Here is a 24,767-nt window from a genome sequence, read left to right as displayed (position 1 = left end):
CTACTTGGGAGGCTGAGGCAGGAGAATCGCGTGAACCCAGGAGGCGGTGGTTGCAGTGAGCCGATACCACACCACTGCGCTCCAGCCTGGGTGACAGAGCGAGAATCCATCTGAGAAAAAAAAAAAAGAAGAACCAGTGTATGAAGCATCCATGTCACAGACCCATCCAGACTGTGTTCTGAGGCACAAGAGTTAGGACACATGACCACGTTTTTACAAAGACTCAAAATTCAGAGAGAGAGGGGAATGGGAGTGGTAGGGATGGGGAGATGAAGGAGGAAAAATGAATTCATGGAAACAGAATTGTGTCAGAGGATTATATGCATTTACAAGGCGTTTACTCCGTATTGCCAAATCTGCCTCAAGACAGGTATTATTTTCTTTACAATTTTTTCTAACTGTTGAAATATTTATTACAATGTAATCGGAATTGTTTATATAGAGAGTCTGAAACTTCTCTTTGCCCCGTTTCTGTGTTTCAGACAGCAAAGGCATATAAAGCCATGAAAAACTGCTATATACATGGTCTCTTATTTTATTTTTATAGATATCTATTGAAATCGAGACTCCTACCCAGATATCTTTAGTGGATGAAGCATCAGGAGAGGTAACTAAATATTAAATATTGATTTTTTTTAAATTAGTGCTAAAATGATGGTTTATCTTTCTCTTTGATTTTGTAGTCAGATGCTCCACCCCTCAGCTATACCCTCAATCTTTCTCTTTGATTTTGAATGCTCATTTAACCATAAATAAAAATCTAGTAATTGAGTGGGGTTTTAGGGGCAAAAAAATCCCTTTGTGATTGTGTAAGTCCATTTGGGCTGGACTCACAAAACTACCGTAGACTGAGTGGCTTATACAATAGACACTTGTTGCTTAGGGTTCTAGAGACTGGAAATCCAAGATCCAGTCTCCAGCAGATTTTATGTCTGGTGAGGGCCCACTTCCTGGTTCTTTTTTTTTTTTTTTTTTTTGAGACGGAGTCTCACTCTGTCACCCAGGCTGGAATGCAGTGGTGTGATCTTGGCTCACTGCAACCTCCACCTCCTGGGTTCAAGCGATTCTCCTGCCTCAGCCTCTCTAGTAGCTGGGATTACAGGCGCCTGCCACCACGACCAGAGCCCAGCTAATTATTGTATTTTTAGTAGAGAGGGAGTTTCACCATGTTGGTCAGACTCATCTTGAACTCCTGACCTCAAGTGATCCGCCTGCCTTGGCCTCCCAAAGTGCTGGGGTGACCGGTGTGAGTCACTGTGCCTGGCCACTTCCTGGTTCTTAGACGCTGTCTTTTTCCCTGTGTCCTCCCATAGTAAAGGAGCAAACAGGCTCCCCTGGGCATCTTTTATAAAGGCACTGATGTCACTCACAAGGCTTCTATGCCCAACAACTAATCACCTCCCAAAGGCCTCCTAATAAACACTTTGGGGGTTAGGATTTCAACATAGGGATTTTGGGGAGGGACACGAACATTTAGTCCTTAACAGTGATGTATTTATTTCCCATGTTGTAAAGGATTGGGCATGGCTTATTTTTTGTCACATTTGTTCCTTATTACATGCTAATGATGGGAACCCTGGTGTTGATATTACTACATGATGTTATTGTCACATTTACTGAGTTTTATAATGCTCAGAATTTAAAATGGCGATTAATATTTTTGCAGGTAATTCATGAATATTGTACTTTTTTTCTGAACCCTTATTCAGAAAAGGGGCACTGCCAAGTGGAAAAAATTTATTTTTCATCATTAAATTTTGAAGTAGTACTTTTGTGAATGTATGGTTTTAATAAGTAGGACTATAGACATACAGCCCCCCTTTTTTTAACCTTTACAGCTGGTAGGTATTTTCCTATTTTGGTTAATATTGGCTTTGTTGCTTGATTATAGCACACTGCTTTGCCGTGTGTAACTTTGAGGGTGTGTTGTGTTGTTGAACAGAAACTGACCTTTTCAGATATTTCTTCTTTGGTGAAGATCAGACAGTTGAAGTTGAAGTATTCTTCCCATCAAATTATCCTGAGGGAGGACTACAGAGCCAGTTTAGTGAGGATTAAAAAGGAAAAAAAAAAAAAGGTGAACCTTTGTAAATGCCATCCTGGACTCTACCAACTGCTTTTCCGGGGAATAGTGTGATGGTGTGTGGCCTTGTCACATCAGGGATATTGGTGAAAGGCATTCCCTAAGCTGGGGGCCGACAGCAGGCTGACTTTTGAGCAGTCCTGCCCCCACTTTGATTTTTTATGTTTCTTCCTGTGTGCCATGACTTTTGTGCATTGTTTATCCAGCTCCAACCAGGGGGAGACCCATTTGAAAGGGTCCTCCAGAATGAATGGAGACTTCCGTGAGGAGTCACTGTCACTGAGCAGTGACCTGGTGTGTGCAGAGCTCTCCCCACTTACTGATGGCTGGAGAGGCAGTAGTGCCTGCAGGTCTTGCCTTTGCTGAACAGTATGATGTGCAGTGTGAATCGGGACCAGGCCTCATCCAGGCTTTAATCTTTTTTTTTTTTTTTTTTTTTTTTTTTTTTGAGACTGAGCCTCACTCTGTCGCCCAGGCTGGAGTATAGTAGGGCGATCTTGGCTCACTGCAACCTCTACCTCCTGGTTTCAAGCGATTCTCTTGCCTCAGCTTCCTGAGTAGCTGGGATTACAGGTGCTGCCCACCACCATGCGCAGCTAATTTTTGTATTTTTAGTAGAGACAGGGTTTCGCCATGTTGGCCAGACTGGTCTGAAACTCCTGACCTCAAGGGATTCGCTCACCTCGGCCTCCCAAAGTGCTAGAATTACAGGCATGAGCCACCGCACCTGGCTCAGGCTTTAAAAATTGTTAAATAGTGGCCGGGCTTGGTGGCTCTCACCTGTAATCCCAGCACTTTGGGAGGTCGAGGCAGATGTATCACTTGAGGTCAAGAGTTCAAGACTGGCCTGGCGAACATGGTGAAACCCCATCTCTACTAAAAATACAAAAAATTAGCCAGTCGTGATGGCAGGCGCCTGTAATCCCAGCTACTGGGGAGGCTGAGGCAGGAGAATTGCTTGAACCCAGGAGGCAGAGGTTGCAGTGAGCCAAGATCACGCCATTGCACTCCAGCCTGGGCGACAGAGTGAGACTCCATCTCAAAAAAAAAAAAAAAAAGTAAATAGCTTTATTGAGATAGAAATCAAGTCACACGCTTGTGTATCCATCACCACAATCAATTTCAGAATATTTTCAGCACCCCAAGGGAAAAAGCCTTTACCGATTGCAATCCCTCCCTATTCTCTCCTTCCCCAACCCCCTGGCAACCACTACTGTATTGGACTCTCTGTCTCCATGGGTTCACCTATTCCGGATATTTCATATAAGTGAAATCATACAACATGTGTTCATTTCATATCCGGCTTCTTTCACTGAGGATGTTTTCAAGGATCATCCATGTTGTAGCATGTGTCAGTTCTTTTTATGGCCAAATAATATTTCATTGTATGGCTAGAGCACATTTTCCTGATTAATGCATCAGTTGATAGACATTTGAACTGGTTCCACCTTTTGGCTAGTATGAAGAATGCTGCTGTGAGCAGTCAGGCACACATTTTTGTGTGGCCATCGGTTTTCGCTTATCTTGGTTTTATAACTAGTGAAATTGCTCAGTCCCATGGGAATTCTGTTTGTTGAGTGGACAAGGATTCCACTAGTTTCTAGGATTTGGAGTGTGAGGAAATTGGGAGAAAAGGCACATTGCTAAAAGGTACATAACTGTGTTCTATGAAGGAGGGCTTTGTTGAGCTAGGTCCTAATGATAACTGCTTTCCATTACTATTTTTTCTTTATTTTCTTTTTAGAAGGAAGAGATTGTTGTGACTCTCTTACCAGCTGGTCACTGTCCGGGATCAGTTATGTAAGGGGGTCGTTTATTTTGTCATTTTATTATATGTAGACACATATTGTATTTGTAGAAATAAATTTTTAGGGTCTAAAATTAATAGGGGGCTGGGTGCAGTGGCACATGTCTGTAATCCCAGTGCTTTGGGAGGCTGAGGCGGGAGGATTGCTTGAGCTTGGGAGTTGGAGGCTGCAGTGAGTTTTTTTTTAAAAAAAAAAAAAAAAGAAAGAAAGAATACATAGAGGGAGATTTGATTTTTTTTCTAGTCATTTAAAACACATTTGTTCCCAAATTGAACTAGGGGGACTGAGGTGAAGATCAGATTTGAAACGTTTCTTATAAAATGGAAGTCTTCATGGCCAGGTGTGGTGGCTCACACCTGTAATCCCGGCACTTTGGGAGGCCAAGGCAGGTGCATCACTTGAGGCCAGGAATTCAAGACCAGCCTGGCCAACATGGTGAAACCCTGACTTTACAAAAAGTATAAACATTAGCCGGGTGTGGTGGCACACCCCTGTAGTCCCAACTACTGGGGAATTGCTTGATCCCAGAAGGTGGAAGTTGCAGTGAGCCAAGATTGAGCCACTGCCTTGCAGCCTGGGGGACAGAGCAAGACTCTTGTCTCAAAATAAAAATAAATAAATGGAAGTCTTCAGCAGCTGTTTCCCCAGTGACCTTGTATTTTATCATCACGTGTATTTCTCTCTCCATGAGCAAGAATGATCTCAACATATAATTGAAAGTGCTAACATATCACAAGGAACATCTATTACAAACTGGGTAGCATCTCCATTCTGTTATTTTCTACCCGAGGGAAGAGGTGACAGCTGAGTGTCTGGTGTGGTTCAAATTACTGTGGAATTCCATTACCATTGTATTGTAATGGATATGTTTGCAGGAAGCATTTACTATGCAGCTCACATGTATTTGCTTTATTGGGAGTTTATATGAGACTCAGAAGTCACTGGGATATATTTCTTTTTCAGGTTTTTATTTCAGGGCAATAATGGAACTGTCCTGTACACAGGAGACTTCAGATTGGCGCAAGGAGAAGCTGCTAGAATGGAGCTTCTGCACTCCGGGGGCAGGTACTGGGCCTCGTATAGGTTTTATTTTATTTTATTTTATTTTATTTTTGTGAAATGGAGTCTTGCTGTGTCGCCCAGAGTTCAAGCGATTCTCCTGCCTCAGCCTCCCAAGTAGCTGGGATAACAGGTACGTGCCACCACACCCAGCTAATTTTGTATTTTTAGTGGAGATGGGGTTTTGCCATGTTGGCCAGGCTGGTCTTGAACTCCTGACTTCAGGTGATCTTCCCCCCTTGGCCTCCGAAAGTGCTGGGATTACAGGCATGAGCCACTGTGCCTGGCCTCTTGTACAGTTCTTCTGTGTATGACTGAATAAAGTTTTATTGCTCTGGCCGGGTGTAATCCCAGCACTTTGGGAGTTCTGGCCTGTAATCCCAGCACTTTGGGAGGCTGAGGTGGGTGCATCACTTGAGGCCAGGAGTTCGAGACCAGCCTGGTCAACATGGTGAAACCCCATCTCTACTAAAAAATACAAAAATTAGCAAGGTGTGGTGGCACAAACCCATGATCCCAGATAGTTGGGAGGCTGAGGTAGGAGAATTGCTTGAACCCGGGAGGTGGAGGAGGTGGCAGTAAGCAGACATTGCACTTCAGCCTGAGCAACAGAGCGAAACTCCATGTCAAAAAACAAAAAAAGTTACACATAATGTATATCACATTGGATGGCTAACATCAATTTTTTTTCTTTTCAGAGTCAAAGACATCCAAAGTGTATATTTAGATACTACGTTCTGTGATCCAAGATTTTACCAAATTCCAAGTCGGGTAAGTCTGCCTGGAGGAACAGGGTTATCACCTGGGTGTGCCCATGTTTTTAGTAGGAAGTTTGTAGGGTGACAGGTCATATCCTAACTGTCCCCGTAGGTGTGAGTACCTGGGACTGTTGGGAAGGAAAAGGCTATGTGCGGCTCTCCACCTGTTAAATGTCTCTTTAAAATCCTCTCTAGGAGGAGTGTTTAAGTGGAGTCTTAGAGCTGGTCCGCAGCTGGATCACGCGGAGCCCGTACCATGTTGTGTGGCTGAACTGCAAAGCGGCTTATGGCTATGAATATTTGTTCACCAACCTTAGTGAAGAATTAGGAGTCCAGGTATGGTGACTGTTCATTCTTTTTTTTCTTTTCTTTTCTTTTTTCTTTTTTTTTTTTTTTTGAGAGGGAGTCTTGCTATGTTGCCCAGGCTGGAGTGCAGTGACGCGACCTCGGCTCACTGCAGGCTCCACCTCCCGGGTTCAAGCAATTCTCCTGGCTCAGCCTCCTGAGTAGCTGGGATTACAGGCGTGAGCCACCATGCCTAGCTAATTTTTGTATTTTTAGCACAGACGACATTTCACCATGTTGGCCAGGCTGGTCTTGAACTCCTGACCTCAAGCTATCTGCCTGCCTCGGCCTCCTAAAGTGCTGGGATTATAGGCCTGAGCCAGTGCTCCCAGTCTGTTCATTCTTTTCTCTTGCTCCCTTCCATCCTCCCAGCTCACCTTTCCTCCCCCTCCTCGCCTGCTAAATAACTGCAAACAGGGACAGATGGAAGCACCCTATCAAGATGTGTCTGCAGCAGTGGTTGGCGGGCCCTCTGAAGGAATATATCATCTTAGTTCAGTCACATCCTCATGGGAGAAAATTGACAGAAGCCAAAATGGCTTACAAGAGCCTTCAGTGAAATGCCCCATAGACAAAGTATTTTTCCCAAACTTTGGGTCATGAAATAAATTTAGTGATTGTGACCAGCATTGAAAATAAATTTGAACAAGGAGATATGGGAGTGGATTATTTGCAGTACATGCTCCTCTGTTGTACATCATGTATATGCCTTTAAGGTGATTCTTTTTTTTTTTTTTTTTTTTTTGAGACTGTCTTGCTCTGTCGTCCAGGCTGGAGTGCAGTGGCATGGTCTCAGTTCACTGCAACCTCCGCCTCCTGGGTTCAAGTGATTCTCTTGCCTCAGACTCCCGAGTAGCTTGGATTACAGGCCTGAGCCACCATACGTGGCTAATTTTTGTATTTTTAGTAGAGATGGGGCTTCACCATGTTGGCGAGGCTGGTCTCGATCTCCTGACCTCAAGTGATCCACCGGCCTCCGCCTCCCAAAGTGCTGGGAATACAGGCATAAGCCACAGCGCCTGGCTGAGGGTAGATGATTCTTGATTGTTTTTGTCTGTGTGGATTACTGCTTTATTCCCAGCATTTAGAATAAAGCTCGACACATAGTAGGTGTACGAGGAATATTAACTGAATTTCTCTTGAAGGACTGAAGGACAACATTAACATCATTAAATGACATCCCTGAGCTGAGTCTCTGTAATTTTTCGTGGCCGTCAGTGATGGCAGTGATCCTGGCCAGTCAGCCTTGTGCCTGTTGACATGCTGGCGGAATACCAGAGTGCACTGAAATAGCCAAAAACTGCTTTTCAAGAAAGAAGAGAGGGTTAATTCACTAACTGGGTGTTTTGCCCTGAGTAATTAACCTTGAACAATTTATAGGAAATACATTTCACATAATTTGCATGTATGTGTTATTTGCCTTAGGTTCATGTGAATAAGCTAGACATGTTTAGGAACATGCCTGAGATCCTTCATCATCTCACAACAGACCGCAACACTCAGATCCATGCATGCCGGCATCCCAAGGTACGTGTGTAAGTGATTCCTCTCGTATTGTTTGTGTAATCTATGAAAAAGAAGAAAGGTCAGGACTTCCATTTATAGGCTCTTCGCTTTACAAATGTAAAACCTGAGGCTGCAATCCTAAGTTGTTAGCTCAAGGTCATGGAACTGTACATTGCCATATTCCATGACCACACTTTTCGTCACTAGTAAATAGACACAGATCTGTACTTTTTTTTTTGAGATGGAGTCTCACTCTGTCGCCCAGGCTGGAGTGCAGTGGTGCGATCTAGGCTCACTGCAAGCTCCGCCTCCTGGGTTCACGTGTTCTCCTGCCTCAGCCTCCTGAGTAGCTGGGACTACAGGCGCCCGCCACCATGCATGGCTAATTTTTTGTTATTTTTACTAGAGACGAGGTTTCACCATCGTCTGACCTCGTGATCCGCCTGCCTCGGCCTCCCAAAGTGCTGGTACTACAGGCGTGAGCCACCACCCCCAACCAGATCTTTATAGTTTTCTAATGAAATCTATTCATACACGTTTGATAATTCAAATTTATTTGTAATGAAATCAGTAATTTGTTATAGCTTATAACTTAAACATTTGTGCTATTTATGTATGTATTTACATATTTCGAGACATTCTCCTTCTGTTGCCCAGACTGGAGTGCAGTGGCCCACTCTTGGCTCACTGCAGCCTCCATCTCCTAGATTCAAGTGATTGTCCTGCCTCAGCCTCCTATGTAGCTGGGACCACCGACATGCACCATGACTTCTGGCTAATTTTTGTAATTTTATTGATTTATTTATTATTTATTTATTTTTGAGACGAGCCTTGCTCTGTTGCCCAGGCTGGAGTGCAGTGGGGCCATCTTGGCTCACTGCAACCTCTGCCTCCTGGGTTCAAGCGATTCTCCTGCCTCAACCTCCTATGTAGCTGGGATTACAGGCATGCACCACCATGCTTGGCTAATTTTTGTAAGTAGAGATGGGGTTTCGCCATGTTGACCGGGGGGGTCTCGAACTCCTGATCTCAAGTGATCTGCTCTCCTTGGCCTTCCAAAGTGTTGGGATTACAGGCATGAGCCACTGCGCCCATCCTGTGCTTTTTGAGACTCATGACATGAGCGTGTTTATAAACTTTTTCTTCTACTTGAGATAAATATCTAGACATAACTTTTTTTCACACTTTAAAATAGTTTCATGTCTTGATGGTCCTATTTCTAATGGATGTTTCCAGTGTCTTTGCAAGTCACATGTCATTTGTCTTCTTTCTTTTGTTTTTTGTTTTTTTGTTTTTTTGTTTGAGATGGTCTCACTCTGTGGCCCAGGCTGGAGTGCAATGGTGCCATCTCGGCTCACTGCAAGCTCTGCCTCCCAGATTCAAGCGATTCTCTTGCCTCAGCCTCCCGAGTAGCTGTGATTACAGGCTCCCACTACCACACCTGGGTAATTTTTGTATTTTTAGTAGAGACAGGGTTTCACCATATTGGCCAGGCTGGTCTCGAACTCCTAACCTCGTGACCACCCACCTTGGCCTCCCAGAGTGCTGGGATTACAGGCATTAGCCACCACACCCGGCCTCATTCGTTTCCTAACGCCAACACAGAACCTGCTTCTCTTGTCAAACGCTGAGTACAAGACTTTCATTTTGAATTTGCTTTAAAAAATATTGTTTCAATTAAAATTATTAAGGCTAATTAGTGATCTTTAAATGTAGTGGTTTGAGTGATCATTATTTTTCTCTAAATTTTAAAATACCTTAGCATTAAATCCTGTGTAATTTTTAAAGTAAACATTGCATTTATTCATTTAGATCACTATTGTTGTAGTAATAATGGTTCCATTAGCCGAAAGCCTAGTTGCCTAGCCCTTACGATAAAGCATAATTTCAAACAAGAGAGAATTCTGATCCACAGCATGGAATGTTTTCCTTTAGGCCACGGTGAGAGCTGCAGTGTAAATTATTTTTGCTGATTGGTAAGCTGCATATTCTATGTTGCATTCAGGGATTTATTTCTTCACTTTGCGTGCATGTATGCTCACATAAATACACATATATATTCACATATACAGACATGTCCAGTGGATTCTTGGATGGATAAAAATGTATACATAAAACGTAAACCGGCCGGGTGTGGTGGCTCATGCCTGTAATGCTAGTGCTTTAAGAGGCCGAGGCGTGCGGATCACTTGAGGTCAGCAGTTCGAAACCAGTCTGCTCAGTGTGGCAAAACCCCGTCTCTAGTAAAAATAAAAAAATTAGCTGGGCATGATGGTGTGCGCCTGTAGCCCTAGCTACTAGGGAGGCTGAGGCATGAGAATCACTTGAACCTAGGAGGTGGAGGTTGCAGTGAGCCAAGATGGCACCACTGCACTCCAGTCTGGGTGACAGAGCAAGACTCTGCCTCAAAAAAACCAAACAAAACCCATAAACTTAGTGGCTCACATCTGTAATCCCAGCACTTTGGGAGGCCAAGGCAGGTGGATCGCTTGAGTCTAGGAGTTCGAGACCAGCCTGGGTAACGTGGTGAAACCCCGTCACTACAAAAAAAACAAAAAAAAAAAAAAAAAAAAAAAAGTGCTGAGTGTGGTGGTGCATGCCTGGAGTCCCAGATACTTACGAAGCTGAGGTGGGAGAATTGCTTGAGTTTGGGAGGTGGAGGTTGCAGTAAGCCAAGATTTTACCACTGCACTCCAGCCTGGGTGACAGAGTGAAACCCTGTCTCAAGTAAATAAATAAAACATACACCTTTTTGTCCCTTTTTCTGTTGGACTCATAGTATTGGGCCCCTTGCCCATAAATCTTTGAATTGGCAAATTTCTTTTTGCTGTGAATTTTCTCACATCCCACAAAGTAGCTTAGTTAGTAATTCCTTTGCTGTCAGGGCTACTTTCCTTGAGATGCTATTTCTAGCTGCTTAAAAGATTTTTTAGGTCACGCACCCCTTTAGAATATTAACAGGTAGGTCCACAGCTCATAGAGTCCACTCTTAACTCTAATCTGCAGCTTCCTAAGAAACAGCACCAAAGGCACCCCAAAGAAATTTGAGTGGGATGGAACGTTAATGGTTTGGAAGGTTCTGGATTTCAAAATAATGACTTTGGAAAAGTTGTCCCATTTTTTTTCAACCTTTTGAAAACACTTGTATTTGTTAGTTTTTTTCCCTCCAAATTTATTTTGAAAACTTTTTAATTTGAATTAATGAATTTATTTTATAGAGTCTTGCTCTGTCACCCAGGCTGGAGTGCAGTGGTGCCATCATTGCTCACTGTAGCCTCGACCCCCCAGGCTCAAGTGATCTTCCTGCCTCGGCCTCCTGAATAGCTGGGACTGCAGTTGTGTACCACCCACTTGGCTAAGTTTTACATTTTTTTGTAGAGATGGAATCCCACTATATTGCCCAGGCTGAAATCTTTTTTTTTTTTTAATTTAAAAAAAATGGTTTTTTGAGATAGAGTTTCGCTCCGTTGCCCAGGCTGGAGTGCAGTGGCGCAATCTGGGCTCACTGCAATCTCCACCTCCCGGGTTCAAGCGATTCTCCCGCCTCAGCCTCCCAAGTAGCTGGGATTACAGGCATGCGCCACCATGCCTGGCTAGTTTTGTATTTTTAGTAGAGACAGAGTTTCACCATGTTGGTCAGACTGGTCTTGGACTCCTGACCTCAAGTGATCCACCTGCCTCAGCCTCCCAGAGTGCTGGGATTATAGGCATAAGCCACCACACCCGGCCCTGAAAACTTTTTAAACAGTAAAGTTGTAAGACTGGTACAAGGGTCTGGGCCCAGTGGCTCTCGCCTGTAATTCCAACAGTTTAGGAGGCCAAGGCGGGCAGATCTCTTGAGGTCAGGAGTTCGAGACCAGCCCAGGCAACATGGTGAAATCCTGTAACTAAAAATAGAAAATTTAGCTGGGTGTGGTGGTGTGTGCCTATAATTTCAGCTACTTGGGAGGATGACACATGAGACTTGCTTGAACCCAGAAGGCAGAGGTTTTAGTGAGTTGAGATGGCACCACCACACTCCAGCCTGAGTGACAAAGCGAGACTCTGTCTTAAAAAAAAAAAAAAAAAAAAAAAAAAACCATACACCCTTCGTTTGGATTTGCTGCGTTGCCACCACTTTGCACCTCTCTTCCTCTGTCTCTGTACGTATAACCAACTCCCGACTCCAAACCAATTGAGAGTAGTTACAGACTCCATGGTACGTCACCCCAAATCCTTCAGCCTGTGGCTCTTGAGAATAAGAACATTTTCCTGTATAACCACAGTACAATACCCTTCCTCAGGACATTTTGTGTTCATATAGTACTATTAGCTGTTACACACTCCATGTTCAGATGTCCCCAGTTCTTCCCATAGTGTCCTTTATAGCTTGTAGAATAGGGGGACAGGGGCATCCAGGATTTATTTGAGGGTCGTGCATTGCGTTCAGTCAGGTCTAAAGGGTCTCCTTTGATATATAGATCGTTTGTCTAGCCTTTTGCTTGTCTTCACATTGATGGTTTTGAAGAGTCCAGCCCAGTTGTTCTGCACAGTATTCCCCAATTTGGAATTATCTGATTGTTTCTTCATGTCTACATTGTTTTGCTGCTGTTTTTTTTTTTTTTTTTTTTTTTGTGTCTGGAAACTTTTCTACTTTTGTTTTTGAGACTCTGCCTACAACAGATTTGTAGAAAATGTGGAACTGTTTTTCTATGCTTTTTATCTTTTTTAGGCAGAGGAATATTTTCAGTGGAGCAAATTACCCTGTGGAATTACTTCCAGAAATAGAATTCCACTCCACATAATCAGCATTAAGCCATCCACCATGTGGTTTGGAGAAAGGAGCAGAAAAACAAATGTAATTGTGAGGTAAGAAAGCAATGTCATAGGTCTTCTGAGAGAAACTTTGAGTAAATTGTCTGATTTAATTTCATTTAAGCACAGTATAGCCTAAGCCCAAGAATATAATTATATATTATAATTAATTTCTTAAATTTAAGTTTTATTTAAATGGAGGGGATGCTACTCCCAAACCAGTTACACTCCCATCAGCTGGTGTATCCTGAGGTTCCCTCTGGGTAGGTTGATGAGATGGTTGGAGACTGAAGGCATCTGAGTGCTTGGCTTAGAGTAACAAATTGATGTCATACAGAACAGAACCCTTGGTGGAGCAGAGGAGTGACTATCATGATCACAATATTTCAGCAACATTTCCTTAACTTTGGTTGTTTAAAATTTCTGCAACAGGTCCCTCCCTCCCTCCCTCCCTCTCCTCCATCTCCTCCATCCCTTCTTCCTTCCCTCTCCTTTCTTCCCCCCACCCCCCACTCCCTCCCTCCCATGTGAGTGCTTGGCTAAGAGGAAGAAACTGATGTCAGAGAGAACAGAACCCTTGGTGGAACAGAGGAGTGACTATAATGATCTTAATATTTTCGCAACATTTCCTTAACTTTGGCTGTTCAGAATATCTGCAAGAGGTCCCTCCCTCCCTCCCTCCCTTCTTTTTTTTGTGTGTGGAGAAAGAATCTCACTCTGTCACTCAGGCTGGAGTGAAGTGGTGTGATCTCAGCTCACTGCAGCCTCTGCCTCCCGGTTCAAGTGATTCTCCTGCCTCAGCCTCACTAGTAGCTGGGATTACAGGCGTGTACTACCACCATGCCGAGCTAACTTTTTGTGTTTTCAGTAGAGACAGAGTCTCACTATGTTTGCTAGGCTGGTCTCGAACTCCTGAGCTCAGGCAATCCGTATGCGTCGGCCTCCCAAAGTGCTGGGATTATAGGCGTGAGCCACCACACGCGGTCTACAACAGGTTTCCACTTCTGGAAAAGGTACCCTGCTATCCCAAGAAGAAATTCCTGATTTAGGGTGATTTCAGGACACTTGCTGCTGAAGCGAGCCCATTAGAGTGGTTTCATGCTAGAATAGCCTAAATGAGAAGGGCCAGCTTTGCTTAGTTTTAGTTTTGCTCAGTGATCTTTTTATTTTGTGTTTTCACTTCCCTTTAGGACTGGAGAGAGTTCATACAGAGCTTGTTTTTCTTTTCACTCCTCCTACAGTGAGGTAAGAGGATCCCATATACTCATAACCCTTATTGCTCAGTGTTCTGCAGCCTTGGTAGTTGACAGGTAGTCCCCTGACTCTCAGAAGCATCTCTGTTTCTATGTAAGTTTCATTTCCTTTTAGTTTTTTTTTCCTAAATGCAGTTGATCCTCATTATTCATGGATTCCTTTTTTTTTTTTTTTTTTTTTTTTGGTTGAGACAGTGTTTTACTCTGTCGCCCAGGTTGGGGTACAGTGGTGTGTTCTCGGCTCACTGCAACCTCTGCCTCCTGGGTTCAGGTGATTCTCCTGCCTCAGCCTCCCGAATAGCTGGGACTACAGGTGCCCACCACCATGCCCAGCTAAAATTTTTGTATTTTTAGCAGAGACAGGGTTTTACCACATTGGCCAGGCTGGTTTTGAACTGACGTCAGGTAATCCGTCTGCCTTGGCCTCCCAAAGTGCTGGGTTACACGTGTAAGTCACTGCACCTGGCTTCATGGATTCTATTTTTATGTGTTGGCCTACCCACTGAAACTGACCTGTGACCTCAGTATCAATATTTACAGTGCTTTTGTGATCCTTTGTGGACTTGTGGAGAGTGGTGAAAATTTTGAGTCACCTGACGTGCACGTTCTCGGCTCAGGTAGAACAAGGCAACGCTCTGCCTTCTTTCAGCTCTTACTCTGTCAACAAGTGTATCAGTCTGTTCTCCTGCTGCTCTAAGGACATGCCCGAGATGGGTAATTTATAAAGGAAAGAGGTTTAATTGACTCATAGTTCCGCAGGGCTGGGGAGGCCTCAGGAAATTTACAATCATAGCAAACACATCCTTCTTCACATGGCGGCAGCAAGAAGTGCAGAGTGAAGGTGGGGAAAAGCCCCTTATAAAACCATCAGCTCTCGTGAGAACTGTCATTAGAACAGTATGGAGGTAGCCACCCCCGTGATTAAATTGCCTCCCACTGGTCCCTCTGACACATGGGGATGATGGAAGCTACAGTTCAAGATGAAATTTGGGTAGGGACGCAGCCAAACCATATCGAAAGTTTCCTTTTTGCCATCTATTAAGTGCCATGTTTTTCATATTTTTGTGCTTTTTGTTGGTGATCTTATTTAAATGGTGACCAGTCATAATACTGAAGTCCTATCCAGTGTTCCTAAGCACGGGAGGACTGTAATGTGGCTTCTAGAGAAAATATGTATGTTAGATAGGCATGGGTTATAGGGCTATTGACCATGAGTTCAATGTTAATGGATCAAAGTATCTATTAAATGAGGTGTCTTTCAACAGAAACACACATAAAACAAGGTTATGTATTAATTGGCTGGTGAAAATGATGTCACCAAAGGATGGCAGGAACCCTGTATTTTCCCTAGCAGCAATGGCTCAGTATTTGCTAATTCAGCATTTATGGTGACTATAATTTATAGAGTATAACTACTGTGAATAAAGAGAATTGGATGTATTGATGCCTTACTTTAAGGCAGGCATTTGATAAAAGGGAGTCAACTTATATAAATGAGAGGGGGTGCTCCTTTATTGGGTGTCTCTTATCTCCTTGGGGCCATTTCATCTCTGAGAAGTAGTAGTGAACCATTTCTGGTATAGGCTTGACTTGACTTTTTTTTTTTTTTTTTTTTTTTTTTTTAATCCTTTATTCCCTTCAAAAGTCTCAGATTTCTACCAGCCTCAGCTTTGTGTAAATCAAATCGGTGTTGGGCGGGCAGGTAATGGTTTCTATTTGCATGCCTCCTGTGAAGGTACAAAAGATACTGTTTGTGAAAACTATTTAAAGAATAGATCTTCCTGCCTTTCCCTTGTCTTAAAGTAGCCCTTTTATTTTTATGTAGAGTTATTGGCAATTCTTGGGTTCCTGCCTCTTTCAGTTTGGTGGGATACTAATAATTACATTGGGTTCTAGTCTGTCCATTTGCAGAAGGGCATAAAAGTCTTTGTGTTCTCATTATCAACTTAGTAATGGATGATTTTTTTTTAAATTTTTAAATTTTTATTTATTTATTTTTTTGAGATGGAGTCTTGCTTTATTGCCCAGGCTGGAGTGCAGTGGCGCGATCTCGGCTCACTGCAACCTCCGCCTCCCGGGTTCACACCATTCTCCTGCCTCAACTTCTTGAGTAGCTGGGACTACGGCGCCCACCGCCACGCCCAGCTAATTTTTTGTATTTTTAGTAGAGACGGGGTTTCACCGTGTTAGCCAGGTTGGTCTCGAACTCCTGACCTTGTGATCCACCCGGCTCGGCCTCCCAAAGTGCTGGAATTACAGGTGTGAGCCACCGCGCCCGGCCTGGATGATTTTATTGACTGTTTCACCAGATACCAAGCTAAGCACTTCACATGCATAATCTCATTTATACTTTTAAATGAAGAATCTAAAATTAGAGACATTAGGTAACTTGACTGAGATCACAAGCTCACCAATGTCTAATAAGAGACAAAGCTGAAGTTCCTCTAGGTTGTAGAGATGTTTTGAGGAATAGTGACAGAGTTCCTCTGTTTAGCATTCTGAACTTTGCAAAAAGTCAAGGTATTCATGAAGTTTTTGCATGTAATTGTTTGTTTAGAATTAATCATTGGGAGAGGCAGTCTATGTGCACAGTCTTTCAACCCTCACTGGCCACATAAGAATGGGACACTTCCTTATTGAGAGAGAGCGCACGCGAGTGAGAGAGAGCAAGCACTCCCGTTAGCGTGAGCACACAGCCTGCGGCAGCTCAGTGCCTTGTGTGGAAACATCTTTCTCTGCTTCGTACTTGATGTGTGTCCCTTTGTTCTACTTAAGCCTGTGTGTCAATGGCCCTCAGGCACACCCCAGCTGTCCTTATTTCAGACAGCATGATGGGGGTTCCTTCCTGTGTGGCAGGAGAGGGTTGCATGTAGGCAGGTTGCCCTGTGTTGGCTGCAGGGAGAGACACGCTGGTCACTGGAGACCAGTGCACATTGTTGGATTTGATCTTGCTTGGTCTTTTCTCAGTAAGTGAAGCATTGCTCCCTCCAGTGCTTGACTGCATTGTGTTTTCCTTGGTGACTCCAACACCAAGGTACAATGGGCAGTGTTTGGATCCTTCCCTGGAATCAGTGACCATTGCATGGTGTTCTGCCCAATGAGCATGAACCATTTGAACAAATCAAGTAACCTCAAAGGTGTAATTCTCTTGGCATCGTTAATGATTATTTGTAGGAGTAAATAAGTGCAATTCTTTTGTTGTTCTTTTTTGGAGATGAGGTCTCTCTTTGTTGCCCAGGCTGGCCTCAAATCCCTGGGCTTAAGCAATCCTCCTGCCTCAGCCTTGAGTAGCTGGGATCACAGACATGTACCACTGTGCCCAGCTAAGAAATGCAATTCTGAGACCTTGGGTTTTTGTGTATATTATAGTTAATGCCCAGCTAAATTCTAACTTATTTGAAAAGGGATTTGTTAAACATAAGCAACTGACCTTCTTGGACAAGGAAAGCAATATATTAAAAAAAAGAAAAAAAAAAATCTTTGAGGCCCATTGGTGATTCTCAGCTCTTACTGTGGATCAGAATCAGCTGGGGAATATTTAAATGTACTGATGTCTAGGCCCACTAGTACTCAGTGTTCAGGAGATCGTTGGGAGCGAGGCCCAGGCATTGGATATTTTTTTCCCAAGAGGTCCCTGGTGATCCCCACGTGCCGCCAGCATTGAGAACCACAGCCATTAGAGAGTTCTGCTTCTCTTTCCCCAGCCTCCCTTTATCTCCCCCAACAACGTGTTTCATCGTAGAGATCATTGATCCATGTGATTTTCCTTTTTCTAGATTAAAGATTTCTTGAGCTACCTCTGTCCTGTGAACGCATATCCAAATGTCATTCCAGTTGGCACAACTATGGATAAAGTTGTCGAAATGTGAGTAGTCACTGGTTGTGGGACTTGGTGTCCCCCTTGGTGGCTCTTGGCTAGGACACAAAGGAGAGTTTGCCTGAATGTTTACAAGTCTAGAATCTGTTTGTTTTGGGACATTTCTGAACTGATACTCATTTCCATGTTTTCCTGGAGTGTTTCCTTTAGTTCCACAGTGTGGCAGAAGGTATAGGTAGTGTTGTCAGCTTCTCCTGGGTTGCAACTCAGCTCCGCCACCTACTAACAGTGCAGTGTGAGCTTGGCCAGATCACTTCTCTGAGCCAGTCATTCTGAATCAGCAAAATAGGAATATTGATGCCTACTTGTTGGTCTTCTTAAAAAAGAAAGAGATGATACAGGGAGATAGTGTAAGAAAAGCACCTAGCACCATGCCAAGTAGGTTGTCAAGTGTCTACTGAATGGATAACTGAAGCCAAAGGAGAGGTGCAATCGTATTCATGGATGTCTTTTACTACAGTATTGCCATTTTCTTACCTCTTCTTTGGGTTTCATTTATGCATTCATGAATGATTTTTTTTTTTTTTTTAGACAGGGTCTCACTCTGTCACCCAGGCTGGAGTACAGTGGCGTGATCTCGGCTCACTGCAACCTCCACCTCCTGGGTTCAAACGATTCTCCTGCCTCAGCCTCCCAAGTAGCTGTGACTACAGGTGCATGCCATCACGCCCGGCTAATTTTTGTATTTTTAGTAGAGACAAGGTTTTGCCATGTTGACCAGGATGGTCTCGAACTCCCGAGCTCAAGTGATCCACCTGTCTCAGCCTCCCAAAGTGTTGGGATTACAGGCATGAGCCACTGCACCCGGCCCATGAATGATTTCTTTAGTGCCAGCCATATGGTGGGAATGGAGCTTGGGTTCCAATTTGCCTAAGACACACCCTGTCCTAGCAGAGCTCCAGTCTCACGGAGAGGCCGGGTGCAAAGGCAGCACACAAGCTCAATGGGTGCAGAAGGAATGAGGCCCCGTGTCAGGGAATCTGCTTCGCAGACCCCGATGAGGACATACAGGACCAGGCTTGCAGATGTCGATGGAAAGGAGGATGGAGAATCTCTGGAGAGAGGTCTGGGTTGGAGACACAGAATTGGAGTTGGCAGTGCACGTGAGAACTAAAACCATGAGAAAAGAAGTCACCAGGAGTGGGAGGAGGGATCATAGAGCTGAGGCCAGAACCCTGGGCAGCACATTCAAGGGAGAAGTGAAGGAGGAGCTGGGCCAAGATGGAGAGAGTGGCCCAGACAGCGGGATGAGAGCAAAGGGAAGGGTAAGCAGAGGGTGCCCATGGAGTGTCTTGAGAAGTCAAATAATATGGGGAGTACCAGGTGTCCCGTTTCCTTGGTAATTAGGTCATTTGTGTGTGCTCAGTGAGAGCAATTCAGTAGACTTGTGAGTTACAAGCCAGATTTCAGTTGAGAAATGGGTAAAAAGTGAGGAAATGGAAAATACTGAGGACAGACTATATAAAAAGTTTGACAGTGAAGGGAAAGTTAGAGACAAGATGGCAACAGGAGGCAACAGAATCAGGAGGCTTGATCTTAAAATAGCTGAGACTTAAATATGCCTGTAGAACTAAACTTGAATATACATAAACTTGGATGTGTTTAGGAATCACTTGAGGTGCTTGTTTTTTTTTTTTTTCTTTTTTTGAGATGGAGTCTCGCTCTGTCACCCAGGTTGGAGTGCAGTGGCGCGATCTTGGCTCACTGCAAGCTCCCCATCCCAGGTTCACACCATTCTCCTGCCTCAGCCTCCCGAGTAGCTGGGACTACAGGCGCCCGCGACCACGCCCGGCTAATTTTTTGTATTTTTAGTAGAGACGGGGTTTCACCATGTTAGCCAGGATGGTCTTGATCTCCTGACCTCTCATGATCTGCCCACCTAGGCCTCCCAAAGTGCTGGGATTACAGGTGTGAGCCACCGTGCCCAGCCGAGGTGCTTGTTAAAATGCATATTCATTCCTTATCCTGCATCTTTTATTTTTTTATTTTTATTTTTTTTGAGACAGAGTCTGGCTCTGTCACCCAGGCTGGAGTGCAGTGGTGCAACCTCGGCTCACTGCAAACTCCACCTCTTGGGTTCAAGCGATTTTCCTGCCTCAAGCCTTGTGAGTAGTTGCGATTCCAGGCGCCCACCACCACACATGGCTAATATTTGTATTTTTAATAGAGAGGGGGTCTTACCATGTTGGCCAGGCTGGTCTTGAATTCCTGACCTCAAATGATCCACCCGCCTTGGCCTCCCAAAGTGCTGGGATTCCAGGCATGAGCCACCGCACCCGGCCCCCATCCTTCAATTCTAGCAGACAATGTAGGTAGGTGGGGGAAGACGACCTTACTTTGAAAAGTTAACCCAGGAGAATAGCTGAAATGATGTAAAGAGACACAGTAATGGATCAGAACTCCTGGAAAGGTTGAAGGGGATGGATCCAGAGAACAGCTGTGGGAACAGGGGTGAGGACGTAAAATGGGGGTGGCTGTAAAGAAGTTTCAGGTTGGGCACCTCATGGCCCTGTTCAAATGGTATGTTGTAGATCATCCTAAAGGCTTCCCGGAATCTCCCAGGAGGAGGCAGTTGGCAGTGAGGCCTTCGAAAGGGGTAGGACGTCTTCAAATCTTATTTCTCTGCCTTTTTGTATTTTATCTCCACTTTGTCTTAGCTTTCAGCCTAAGGACCTAGAATGACAAGATAAATTTGTGGAGATTCCTGTGAGATATAAGTAAACCCTACTGAACAGGGCAGGAGAAGCAGCTAGTTATATTGTATCCCGAATGCCAGAGGATGTCACTGTATTCATAGGTTTTCAGGATAGGGACCTGCTTTTTTTGCATTCCAAGAGCAAAGATCTAAGTTTTGCCTTAGTCTACTGATGTAACAATAAGATAAACATCAACCAGGTTGCATTTAATTGCTTATATTTGCCACTTTATTACGTCAAAGTGATTTTTAACTATGAAATCAGTTTAGAACTGCTTTTCAATCCTCCAGAGTAGTTGTGTGATTTCCCTTATGGTCAAGATTTTGTTAAAAACACAGGGATCCAAGAAATTTTAAAAAAATCCCCAAAAAATCTGTAACACTATCAATGATGTCTACCTTCTAACAACTTCCTCAAAAAGAAAAATCAAATATTCTGATTCATTTCAGCTTAAAGCCTTTATGCCGGTCTTCCCAAAGTACGGAGCCAAAGTATAAACCACTGGGAAAACTGAAGAGAGCTAGAACAGTTCACCGAGACTCAGGTAAGAAAAATGGTCCTGGGTTCAGAGGGGTGGGCTCCCTGCAAACACTGCTTTCCAGGGAGCTTGGGTCTGGGGGAAGTGGCCTTGGGCAGAGTGGACCTGGGACCCACCACAGGTCAGACTTGACACATGGTCTCAGGAAGTACTTTGCCTTCCTGTCTTCGGCCTGTAAAATCAGGAGTCTGCTCTCCTTCTCTGGGTTAAAACAAGTGGTGAAAACGGTGCCATCGTGTGTGGTGTTCTCAGCTTTCTGGAAATACACCCTAAGATCAGTAGAGGCCATAAAGAGAGGCTGGTTTGTTATCCTTGAACATTTTCTTAAGATACTAGTAAATGCTGATAATAGACTTTTCTCATCATCATTTCTGATCAAATTGATCAGTAGTGTTTATACAGAAGGATTTTTCTCTATACTTTGTACCTTCTTTCATTGCTCCTTTGATTTTTCTAGTGAAGGACAGAGGTAAGCTCTGCAGTAGTAATCAGAACGTTAGATTCTGAGCAAAGCTCTGGGGCTTTCCAGCAGCCCTATTTCATGGTTAGGATTCTTGATTTTCATTCCTTTGGTGGAAAGTCAGTTACTCTGCCATGCAGTAAATACTTGACCAAAACACACGAGATAATGATGATACTATTTTTTGAATACCTATTAATGGCAGGTATTGTGCTAGGTCCCTTACATATGTTATAGATAAGCCTCTAAACAAACTTACAAGGGGTACCATCCCAATTATAATGATGAGGAAACTGAAGTTTAGAGACTTAAGTCCCTAAGGACTAGCAAGAAGTAAGTGATGGGCCTGGGATTCTAATCTAGGCCTGTCTCATCTCTGCTTCTGCATTTCTGCTCATGGAGAATCTAATTTTAAAACATTTAGATGACAATTCCAAGGCTGATATAGTAAGCCTATTACTGGTGCCCCAAAAAAACCACATTTGTTTTTGTTTCAATAATTAAAAGGTTTTAGAAAAACAGTTCCATTAATTTCAGATGTTAACTCTATTATGTAATGCATCCTCTAATCCTTACAAATTTACTAAGGTTTTTTTCTTTTTCTTTTTTTTTAAAAACAGCTTTCCTGAGGTATAATTGATATAAACTGCACATGTAAGGTGTACAATTTGATAAATGTTTTGTATATGCATATACTTGAGAAACCATGACTACAATTAAGATACTGAAATTATCACCTTCAAGTTTTCTTATGCCCCTTTGTAATTCCCTCCTGTTCTCACCCATGCCAAGGCAGCCACTGATCTGCCTTCTGTCACTATAGTTTGCATGTTCTAGAATTTCATATAAATAGAATCATATAGTACGTCTGGGTTATTTTACTCAGTGCATCAGAGATTCATTCATGTTGTTGCATGTATCAATAGTTCACCCTCTTTTATTGATAAGGAGTAGGCCACCTCAGGGATATACTACAAGTTGCTGATCCATTCACCTGTTGATGTATTTTTGGGTTGTTTCCAGTGTCTTTCTTATTAAAAAGAAAGCTGCTATGAACATTCATGTACAAACTTTTGTATGGACGTAGGCTTTCACACCTAAGAATGGGTCATATGGTAGCTGTATCTTTAAGAAACTGCCAAAATGTTTTCCAAAGTGGTTTGACCATTTTGTGTTCCCAGGAGAAGTGTATGAGAGTTCGGTTGCTCCACATCGTTGCCAATACTTGGTATGGTTAGACTTTTTAATTTTAAATATCCTAATAGGTGTGCAGTGATAGCTCTTTGTGGTTTTAATTTGCATTTCTCTAATGACTAGCAAGGTTGTGCATCTTTTCATGTGCGTATTTGCCATCCATGTATCTTCATTGGTGAAGTGTCTATTCAAATCTTTACTCGTTTTTAAATTGTTGGGTTTGTTCTGTTTTGAGACAGAGTCTTGCTGTCACCCAGCCTGGAGTACAGTGGCACGATCACAGCTCACTGCAACCTCAACCTCCCAAGCTCAAGTGATCCTCCCACTTCAGCCTCCCAAGTAGTACAGGCACATGCCACCATGCCTGGCTAATTTTTATATTTTTTGTAGACATGGAGTTTCACCATGTTGCCCAAGCTGGTCTCAGACTGCTGAGCTCAAGCAATCTGCCTGCCTTGGCCTCCTAAAGTGCTGGAATTACATGCATGAGCCACTGCACCCATCATATTACTAAGTTTTCCTAAGTTTCTGGATACAAGTTTTGTTTTTTTTTTTTTTTTAAATATATCAGGTGTATACAAAGATTTTCTTCTACTCTGTAGGTAATCTTTTCAATCTTTTTAGCAGAGTATTTTGAAGAGCAGAAATTTTAAATTTTGATTAAGTGAATTTATCAATTTTTACTTTTTTTTTTGTATCATATCTAAGAAATCTTTGACCCAAAGGCATAAATATTTTCTCCTGTTTTCTGCTAGAAGTTGTTACAATTTTAGGTTTTACATTTAGATCTGTGATTCATTTTTGTTTTTAAAAATATGGTTCAAATGTAGATCCCAGGTAATTTTGTGTGTGTGTCTGTATGGATATCCAAATGTTCTTAAACCATTTGTTGGAAACACTATCTTAATTCACTGAATTGCTTTAGCACTTTTCTTGAGAGTCAATTTACAAGATATGTGGAGATTATTTTCTGGATTCTCTCTTATGTTTCATAATCTCTATATTGACACCAATATCACCCATCTCGATTACTGTAGCTTTGTAAATCTTGAAGTCAGGTGCTTTAAGTTCTCCAGCCTTGTTCATTTTCAAAGTTGTTTTGGTTATCCTAGGTCCTCTGCATTTCCATATGAATTTTAGAATCATATGCCAATTTGTACAAAAATGTTCTCTCCTGAGGTTTTGATGAGGATTGTTTTAAATCTCTTGATCAATTTGGCAAGAACTGGCATCTTAACAATACTGAATTTTCAGATCCATGAACATGGTATACCTCTCAGTTTACTTAAGTCTTCTCTAATTTCTCTCAGCAGTGTTTTATGATTTCCAGCGTGTAAGTCTGTGTAAATCAATCCCTAAGTATTTCATTTTGGGGGATACTGTTGCACATGGTATTATTTTTTAAGTTTCAATTCCTGATTGATTGTTGTTAGTATATAGAAATATAGGCTGAGTGTCCCTTATTCAAAATGCTTGGGACCAGAAGTGTTTTGGATTTTGGACTTTTTTGAATTTTGGAACATTTGCATTTGCATTTAATGGTTGAACCTCTTTAATCAGAAAATCTAAAATGCTGCAATAAGGATTTCCTTTGTAGTTCAGATGTCAGACTTTTGGATTAGGGATACGCAATGCAACCTGTGCAATTGATTTTTGATCTTGTGTCCTGCAACCTTGCTAATCTCAAGTATCAGTTCTAGTGCCTTTTCTTGTAGATTCCATTGCGGTTTCTATATAAGATTATCATTGTTTGTGTATATAGACAGTTTTGCTTCTTCCTTTTCAGCCAGGATGTTTTTCTCTTTATTGTCTAGACTACCACTACAGTGTGAAACAAGTGGCAAGAGTGGGTGTCACTGCGTTGTTCCCAATCTCAAGGAGAAAGCATTCATTGTTTCACCATTAAGTTCATTCTTTCACCATTAAGTATAATGATAAGTATAGGCTTTGTGTCAAGCAGAATTACTTCCCTTCTGTTCTTGGTAGGTGGAGAGATATCAACAATGGATAATGGGTTTTGTCTAACGCTTTTTCTGTATTTATTGAGATGATCATATTGTTTTTCTTTATACTCTGTTAATATGGTGACATACACTGATTTTTGAGTGTTAAACCAAACTTGCATTTCTCTAATCCCACTTAGTCATGGCCTATTATCCTTTTTAAGTATTATGGTAAGAATTTTCTCATTTACATTCAGAAGGGATATTGATCTGGAGTTTTGTCTTTTCCTTGTAATTGTGTGGTTTTGGTATCAGGATACTGCTGGCCTCATTGTTGTGAGGTGTTTATTCTCAGTCTCTGGAAAAATTTTTCAAGGATTGGCATTATATCTTTCTTAAATGACTGGTAGAATTTACCAGTGAAGCCATCTGGGTGGGAAAGGAGTTTTCTTT

At 42.7% G+C, this 24,767-nt stretch overlaps 1 protein-coding gene across 6 annotated transcripts in view; it reads left to right on the top strand.

The window, feature by feature from the left end:
- Positions 1 to 24,767, top strand: part of DCLRE1C (DNA cross-link repair 1C) — a 55,061-nt gene that overhangs the window by 13,731 nt on the left and 16,563 nt on the right. For 3 of the 6 annotated variants that reach the window (XM_034930027.3, XM_034930019.4, XM_034930026.4), the window contains 10 exons: positions 548 to 607; positions 3,828 to 3,883; positions 4,855 to 4,956; positions 5,649 to 5,721; positions 5,904 to 6,044; positions 7,479 to 7,580; positions 12,271 to 12,407; positions 13,544 to 13,598; positions 17,383 to 17,471; positions 20,629 to 20,723. In XM_034930027.3, the coding sequence (XP_034785918.1) occupies positions 548 to 607; positions 3,828 to 3,883; positions 4,855 to 4,956; positions 5,649 to 5,721; positions 5,904 to 6,044; positions 7,479 to 7,580; positions 12,271 to 12,407; positions 13,544 to 13,598; positions 17,383 to 17,471; positions 20,629 to 20,723 (910 nt within the window). The remainder of the gene's footprint in view (positions 1 to 547; positions 608 to 3,827; positions 3,884 to 4,854; positions 4,957 to 5,648; positions 5,722 to 5,903; positions 6,045 to 7,478; positions 7,581 to 12,270; positions 12,408 to 13,543; positions 13,599 to 17,382; positions 17,472 to 20,628; positions 20,724 to 24,767) is intronic. The other 3 variants (XM_034930024.4, XM_063607278.1, XM_034930020.4) reach the window with 2 other exon arrangements.

The sequence above is a fragment of the Pan paniscus genome, chromosome 8, assembly GCF_029289425.2.
Source record: "Pan paniscus chromosome 8, NHGRI_mPanPan1-v2.0_pri, whole genome shotgun sequence".
Lineage (NCBI taxonomy): Eukaryota > Metazoa > Chordata > Mammalia > Primates > Hominidae > Pan > Pan paniscus.
This window is presented reverse-complemented; position numbering and strand designations above follow the sequence as displayed.